This window comes from Octopus bimaculoides, chromosome 1 (assembly GCF_001194135.2).
Source record: "Octopus bimaculoides isolate UCB-OBI-ISO-001 chromosome 1, ASM119413v2, whole genome shotgun sequence".
Classification (NCBI taxonomy): Eukaryota; Metazoa; Mollusca; class Cephalopoda; order Octopoda; family Octopodidae; genus Octopus; species Octopus bimaculoides.
In genome coordinates this window covers 62,917,834-62,926,844 of record NC_068981.1, presented here as the reverse complement: position 1 = coordinate 62,926,844, position 9,011 = coordinate 62,917,834, and the positions used below count along the sequence as shown (strand labels likewise).

The 9,011-nt window shown below is 36.8% G+C and overlaps 1 protein-coding gene across 1 annotated transcript in view; it reads right to left on the bottom strand.

Moving 5' to 3' along the window:
- Positions 1-9,011, bottom strand: part of LOC106871402 (A disintegrin and metalloproteinase with thrombospondin motifs 16) — a 164,846-nt gene that overhangs the window by 29,681 nt on the left and 126,154 nt on the right. The window contains exons 12-14 of the mRNA XM_052967174.1: positions 6,601-6,776; positions 6,036-6,099; positions 1,159-1,270 (exon numbers count right to left, since the gene is read on the bottom strand). Of these exons, the coding sequence (XP_052823134.1) occupies positions 1,159-1,270; positions 6,036-6,099; positions 6,601-6,776 (352 nt within the window). The remainder of the gene's footprint in view (positions 1-1,158; positions 1,271-6,035; positions 6,100-6,600; positions 6,777-9,011) is intronic.

The following is a 9,011-nucleotide window of genomic DNA, read 5'->3' as shown; positions in this document are numbered from 1 at the left end:
ATATATATATATATATATATATATATATATATATATATATATATATATATACATATATATATACACATATATATATACACGTACACACACACGTGCTTCTCTCGGACAATTCTTTTTTTTCTGTCTGGACTTCTACCTCTTTCTGACGAAGAGACATGTTCGAAAGGTTGCACCATCTTTTTTTTTTCCATCTTAAACTTTCTCTGAGCATAAATCTAATATATTCACTGTGTATGACCTTTTGACCTTTGTTGTTTTCCCTGTTTTTCTTATGAATGTTTTCCTTAAATTCTATTAACTATTTAACATTACAAACTACAATGAATAATTGAATCCTGGCGATGCTTTAATGAAAGTCGAAACTATGTGATTCGAACGCTAATCCTGGTTGGTGACAATTTTATCATTGAAGCACAGGGTCAATTTTTTCAATGAGCTTAAATAAATGTTTATTAAACATATGGCTAAAACTATTTACAAATATAATCTCAATTATACTGTGTCGGTATTTCATTTAATTACTGTAGCCAGCCAAATTTGAAGCGCTATGTAAATGTAACCAGATGTACCTTGACCGTTCTTATATTTTTCGTAAATGGTATCACAACATTCTCTTGGCTGGAAGTTTAATGAAAGACGAAACTAGTGGATGTGATCTTCCATCCTAGCCGTGGAGCGGGATGTGGTTAACTACAATTGAGCTAAATATATGTTCGTTAAACATGTATTACAAATCTCTCTCGTTTATATATATATATATATTCGCCCAATATACGTGCGCGCATATACATACACACACATACATACATAATATATACTTACATTTACAAGCATACAAACATACGTACTTGCGCCTACAACATCTCATACGTACAAAACGAGAAGTAAACAGGATATTTTGCTGAGTGAAGAAAAAATTGCGTGTGTGTGAGAGAGAGAGAGAGAGAGAGAGAGATAGAGACACCTTTTAATATGAATTGATTAATAAGTTCATTCTTTATTTCGCATCCATCAAAACTCGAAATTAAGGGGAAAAATAAAAGGAAAAAAAACAAATAAAAAAGCAAAACAAACACCCTACACAAATGAGTACAGAAAGAAACATTATAAAAATTAGTTTTTCTAAATACTGCATCTTAATTATCAATTAGTACCAACCAAAACTGAATTCCCTATAAGCACTCCATAGCCATCTTGCTCCCATATAAACCTTTCCGTTGAACGATCTGCATTGTTTTTCCCTGGGATCTGGTACACCCGGACGACATTTCTGTAAAAGTTTAATTAATAGACATATCAGAAACATGCTCAAATACAAAGAATTCTGTTCGAAATTGAGTTCTGTTTATTTCAAAGCTTCACAATTTTTATTTATAATTATACTGTAAAAATATATTTCTGACTTGTTTTAATTGCTAAAAGGTATTCCTTGATCCTCTTGATAGAACTACAACTAATCTTTAAGGTAACAGAGAAATAGTTTGAGAGTTTAACGGTTCGTTACCGGCCACTAACACTGTATTCGCTCTATGTTTAATTACAATATTAATGTCTCGTTATTGATGCTATATAAAACACACTTTCTTCCTCATTTTCCCCCAAAATCTCACATTACCACCTTGGGTCCTATATGCAAAGATGGGCCTCCCATAAAATAATTCTCTTCCTGACTCTGAATATACGCTGCTGAAAGCGGGGTGCGTCAATTATACCCGTGCGTCTTTTATACCAACGAATACAGTAAGAATCAAGTGCAAAAGAACACCACCACATCAATGCAAAATCGTTTCGTTATCTTGTAGTGTTGAATTCGATTTCTACCTTGTGTATTTGAGAATATATTCTCAGCACAAAACCAGAGTTTCTCAGTCATCACGGCTTGTCATGCCATTAGAATTGGATCAATTTTTTTATTATTGGTTTATGGGTAACTGTCTGTTACACGGAGAAGTCTTCACGTACCTCTAGCTAGCACTATACATATATTTTAGTGATGAAGGTAGCTCACAACACCTTTGAGCGAACATCCTTGGTACGAACAAAATGGAGATGGTTGTGTCAAAATGGTATTAAAAACTTCGTTGCAACCAGCATTAACAGGTTTCGGGGTGCAAGGCAAAGGAGAAAAGCGGCTGCAAATATACCACCTACACTGATCTATAATCCTCAAACTTGATATCTTTATTATAGGCACGAAGGCCTCATTACAAAGAAGGGAGACATTACAAGGACAGACAACACAAAACGTGGGGTACATAAAGCGAATTATGAGATGAAATGAGTAACTTACAATATGATGATGGAATGGCTTACGAGTCCCCCAAAGCTCGCAGTTTCATTTAACAGTTTTCTTATACAGTTCTCATTCATTTTTTTTCTTTTTATGATTCTTTCATGATTATGTATGGTTTCAGCTCCTCCACCAAAGTGTTGTAGCCCACATATAATCCACATAGTTGGAAATCAAATCTGTTCATTTCTCGCAGCTTGTTCGCTATCCATTCCTCCACCACTACTGCTTTCGTTTCATCATCCGGGTTCTAATTTCAGTCGTACCAATCCTTTTATCTTGGCTATCGTTTTTTCTGTTTCTAAACCCTTACTGTCGAAAAGTATTGTTCTAATATTTTAAAAATCTACCTTTCCGATTATCCTTCCTTCCGCCTTCGCCTTTTCCTTCTGTTCCACCATCACAGTCCACCACTTTAACCACCTCTCCTGTCTTGTCAACTGTTTTTCCTGCTTTGTATCTTGGGTTTCAATCTTAGTTACGTTCTGTTCCTCGCTATCATTTCCGTCTTCCGTCATCTTTTTTTCTTTCTCCTTTTTTCTTTTTGGGGACTTTGGCGGCGATTCAGTCCGCATACGTTTTTTCTCTCCATGCTCCTCAGTCTCTTCCTGCTTTTCTTCTACCTCTTCCTGTTCGGTCTGCACCATTTCCTCCTCACAGACCTCTGTTTCTTCTACTTCGTCTTCTTCTACGATTATTTCTCTGCGAGGACACACCGCTTGCATGTGTCCTCTACTTCTGCATTTGTAGCATACGGATTGCCTTCCCTCCACCACAATCCGTAAAAGCACTAATTCCTCAGCAATGTTATGTCGGTCCGGTAGGGTAATGTGGGCTAGAAATTCTACCCCCAAACCCCACCATTCGATTTCTCTTGACCTCTCCACTTTAATGATATGAACCTTGTCTTTGCATTTATATATTACCACTGATACCAACCATTCCATATCTATCTCCAGCGGTAATCTACCAATCCTCACTCTCGCCGCCCTTCTACCGCAATATACTGGTAAAAGGGGCCACTCATCCGTTCTCAGAGGCATGGTAGAGTATTTCTTAGCTCCTTGCTCCGTCTTGAAATACACCTTCACCGTTTCGTATTTCTTTCCTCTCATAAACAGCACAACTTCCTCTGTGATTTCCTTCAGACACTTCTCAATCACTTCTGTCTCCGCAATTTCTATTTTCTTGGAGCCAATTCTTAAAGTTTTATATGTAATAATTTTCTTTTCTGCTTCTTCCATCACTTCTTTGGGTGGGTCAACCCGCAAACAGTCTCCCTCCTTCAAATATTTGAAATGTTTCTTCAAATTTTCCATTTCCACATTCACCTCTCTCATTCCCATGCCGTTGGTCGGCCGGCCGCTGCTAGCTGCAGCTGCGCAGCTGGTAGTCATATTAAACCACTACAGCAATGGCTTTCAACAACAAAACAATTCAAATAAAACGGTAGCAATATAATAACAATTTTCTACAACGTATTTCTACTCACACGCTCCTTCAAAACATGACTACTATCAGGGTTCAAACTTGCAACATTTGTAGCCTTCTTTGCAAATCGTTGGCAGGACTTAAATGTCACATTTGACATAAGCATTATGATTGACAAAGAAAGAGTACGTTGTCTGAGCTTCATATGTCGAAACCGACAGGAGAGTCCATCATATATATATATATGCATGTGTTTTTATCGGCCACAAAACGCTTTACGAAGACAAAATAATCGTTATTAGTACAGAAAACGAAGTCATATTAGAGCTATGGAGAGAGACTATGTAGCAGCTTGACTCGCAATAAATAGTGGCCAAATCTCTCTCAAATCAGAGCCTGCCATTTTAAAAAGAGAGGGGTAGTATAGATAACGATAGGTAGTCCTGAAAAGACAGACGAGATGGATACCGCTGGAATGATCGATTAATTCGACTAATGATCGACTGCAGTTTAGAAGCAACAAGTCATACTTGTACGAAACTGGAAAGTAATATTTAACACTGAGAGCAGATAGCTACGCTGATAAAGATATCAAACTTCGAACCACATTATTAGGAGCTCGTACCTTCTATCAGGCGCTATGTGATTACCTTGGATAAGGCATGTCAGAAACCACTTACTATAAATTGTCGTTGTTTGGCTCCAAAACGGAACTAACTGAACAAATCTCTGATAAAACATATCCCACCTCGTTTTTTAAAGCATAACCTACATAAAATTATATCATCATTTTCATTTTTCCCTTTCTGTAAGACAGTGGAGTGTAATTTGTGGAACATTTCGTAACTAATTCTTGAAGCTCCTGTGACAACAGTGAGTGATCGAACACTTTATCGTTCTAAACAATGGATGCTTCATAAAATTGATAAGTATTTCGATGTTTTGCCGTACTGAGTTCAATTCTTCCAGTACGAAAGGCAGGCCTCGCGTCCTACATCTATTCTATTAGAAAACATTAATCTTTCATTCATTAAATGTTACAGACACCGAAGATACGTGTTAGCTCTATGGATCACAGAGATTGGAGGAAAGGCAAAAATAAATTTAAAAACGACAATTTTGTCTCAGTTGCTGTCTTTTACCTTTTGCTTCAATCATTAGACTGTGGCCATTCTGGGGCACAACTTTGATTGCAATAAATTAGCAGAGTCTCTTGAAGAAAACACAACAAAAAAACAAGAACTCTCAATAAATATTTCAGCTGAGATTGATTAAAGCACTGTTGCTGAGTTTGTAAAATATTTATCCTTCTAATAAGAACAGTGCCTTAAGTTGATAGATATGAAATTAATTAAAATCCCGCAAGAGTCTCTTAAGGGCCAGGCATAGCCTCTAGGAAATTAAATCAGCATTACCATTTCTTCCAATTCGAGAGTTTTAGAAGCCTATATTAATGAGAAATATATTTAGTCAATTGAAGCTCGATTGGAATTTAATTCCCGCCGCCCACAAAAAAATAACGAAAATCAGGAGAGGATATAATAAAAAAACAATTTGCTAAGGGAACCTAAAATTCTAGTAATAACATACATATTATATTTTAGATGTGATGTAGTCCTTAATATAACTGACACCACGCTCTGAAGTCGTGGACATATACAAAATAAATTGTTTCTAATTTAGGTATAAGGCAAGCAATTTTGAGATGAAGTATTTCGTTAAGGACATCGAACACCACATCTGACTGGTACTTTATTTTATTGATCCTAGAGGGAAGAAAGCAAAGTTGACAACGACGGAATTTGAACTCAAAACGTAAAGAGCCAGAAGAAATATAGCATGGTATTTCGACTGACGCTCTAACGATTATGCCAATCAACATTCTTGCATATATGATATAAAATGCTGTATATTGTTTCTCTATTGCGAACAGTGCGTTGTATGAAAGACAAGCTTCTTTAGTTTCCAAAAGGCTTAGCTGTATTCTCATTATTTAACGCAATAAATATATATGACACAAATGAAGTTCTGCAATAAACGCTCCAAAACTATCGAACAAAATCATATTGCAAATGATGTCATCTTAATTTAGACATTTCTCATAAACGTGTAGTTCCCGTAAAGTTTGAATCTCATTAATAACATGCTAAAAGCGATACGTTAATGATAGAGGCTGATGTTTTAAATAAATAATCAAGTGATCAGTTCCATTGTACGAACGTTTATATGGAAGGATTTTTAGAAATACAATTAATGCAAGAATAGTGAATTAATTCCACAAATAAACTAGATTTGGCAAATAAAGAAGACTTACGTTCAGATTGCATACACCTTGTTCCACGCTGGGACCATTGCAACGAGGTTTACCTATCTGATGTCTAGATAACATCAACGAGAATTTAAAAAAAAAAAGAATGAATGAATAAAAGAGAGAAAAAAAAAACAGGAATATGTTGATGGACAGATAAATGAATGAATATATATATATATATTGGCGACCCCAATTGTTTTAGTTTATAAAATATACTTGACAATACTGTTAACTCGAGTACAAACCCCTTTATAAATTCGCAATTTATATGATAAATATTATTTTGAAATAAGACTAAATAATACCAGTTTCAAAGTCTGGCCCAAGGACTGCAAGTTCGAGGTACGGTCTATTACACTGACCCCCAGTGTTCAGCTGAAATTTATTTTATCGACCCCAAAAGGAAGAAAGGCAAAGTTGGCCTCGGCGGAATTTGAACTCAGAACGTAAAGAAGGACGAAATGCTGCCAAACATTTTTCCCAGCGTGCTAACGATTCTGTCAGTTCGCCTCCTTAGAATAATGAATAATATCAATGAGTTTAAATGTTTTCAATAATAATGACTTACTGTCGTTTCAGACAAAGACGTGTTCTCATACGTATTCCACCACCACACTCCGTTGGACACCCAGACCAGGCTGACCAGTTCTCCCAGTATCCATTGATATACGAACCTTGAAAGTTCTCTAGATCTTTAAATTTAAAATTCGGATTCTTTGGGACACATTTGTAATCGAGACACCACTAAAAAGAATGTAAATAAAATACAATAAAATACAAGCAAACACAATTTTTTATATATTGGGTCTTCCTTTAAATAATGCAGGTTTTTCAATTGCATGAAATGAAAGTCTGAGAAGGACGGGATAAGCTACCTGCATCAACTTGCTGTAAAAGCAAGTAGTCCTTATTCTTACTGTGTTTAAAAACGATGAAAACCACAGAAATAGAAACACAAGAAGGCGTAATGGAAGTGGAGAGGAGGACCCAGGAAGTGGAACAGAACACAGAGTTTATGGAAACCAAGACAAGGAAGAGAGAGAGGAGGAGTTCATCACCTAAAACGGAGCAACAACAGAAGAAACAAAGTACAGTAGGAAATGAACCAAACAACAACGACAAATAGAAGCAGTAAGCCCTTGAGAACACCGAAGGAAAATGCCACAAGCAGAACAGTAACACCAAGCAAACATACAGACTTGCAGTCACACAAATATATAGATTCACAGACACATAAACACACAGACATACTAACACATGGAAATAGAGACAGACAGACACCTAGTAACACAGAGTTACAGAAACATAAAAGCACAGACACACAGACACAACACGCAGACACACAAGACATACACAGAAACAAATTTTTTTCAGTGACATATCATACGACTCAAAAACTGGAGAGGAAAATAACGAAAATAAAAGGGATTATTAGGGTGAATCTTTCAGAGGGATATGATAAGGATTATAAGATATATTCTGATGGAGGAAGGAAAATATAGAACTCTGAGAGAAGCTTTTCCTTCAGATGTAAATTTACTGGAGCCCGAGGTGAGTATTGAACCCAGCGCCCCAGTGGTGAATTATGATGACATTAAAAGTGACATAAAATGGTAAGTTGAGATTATTTTAAAGAACTGTTAAAAACTCTTTGTTTGAAATAATTGAAATCACTTAATCATCCCGAAGCAGGGCCGGGGTGACCATTTCACCTTCATTGTAAAATTTCATTTTATTCATGCGTTAATTGTCCCCTCTTGTGGGCAATAAAAATCACCTTATTCTTACTGCATTTTTGAAGAATTTGGTGTGTATTGCTGTTGTATTGTGGTTTAAATATTGTTGTACTGTTGTTTAGATTGTTGTAGTGTTCGCTGAACACTTTGGTTTTTGCTGCCTTGTGGCAGTCTGGTTGTATTTTCCTTCCTCATAGAGGAGGGTATGCCAAGTAGAAAAATGGAAGACATCAGATTTTCAGATAGCAGCTACACATGAGGTGTCCGATTCTGAGCAGTCAGACATTTCATGGAGCACTATGAAAAAAAAAAAAAGCAAGGCTAGATAGAAGCTTCGCAGAGGTCGCAAAAATATCGGAGTATGTCATGGAAATGAACGAGTGGAAGGACTATTCAAAAATGATGAAAAGGGAAGGAACTAATGTGGAAGTGACTGCTCCAATGGATATTATCATTAATAGGATGGAATGTACGGTAGTATACAAAACACATTCAGAAGCCGCAGGAAGAATTAACGAAATGACGACGAATCAAGTGGAGAAAGCACTAAGGCCAGTCTGGAAGGAAATCTAACCAGAGGGAGTAAATTTGGAACAGTTGAAGTTTGATTTAAGGATGCAACTGTAGCAAATTTGAACGCGGTAGCAATCTTAAAAAACCGATTAAGCGGTGATGTTCCGATATATCGTGGAAGGCGTGCCATAAGGGTCAACGTAGAGGGTATCCCCCCCCAGACGTCGACGTGGCCTGTTATTTTTTCAAAGCTTTAATGGAAGTGACACAAGAGAATATTCGGCATATTTTGCTTTATGAGTTAAATAAAGGCAACAACACAATGGAATATTAATGCAGTGTATGGGGATCGGACAATAAGCGTAAGCTAGTGTCAACTGTGGTTCCAGAAATTCCGAGCCGGAAACTACAGCTTAGAAGACGAGCTTCGTCTTGGAAGATCTGTAGAGCTCGACGAAGACGTCCTGCAAACCCTGATGGAACAAAATCCTATCGTAACTGTTGAGAAACATGCAAAGAAGCTTGGATTTGGTCATTCAACCTTTTATCGACACCTGCGTGCCATCGGAAAACGACCATCTTTGGTTTCAAGATGAAAGGTGTTCTTCCATCAGGATAATGTTCGGCCACAATCAACGAGGATGATATTCCAAAGGATTTCCGAGGATGACATTGCTCCATCGAATTACCATTTTGTTCCGCAGTCTTCAAAATCATTTGGACGGAAAAA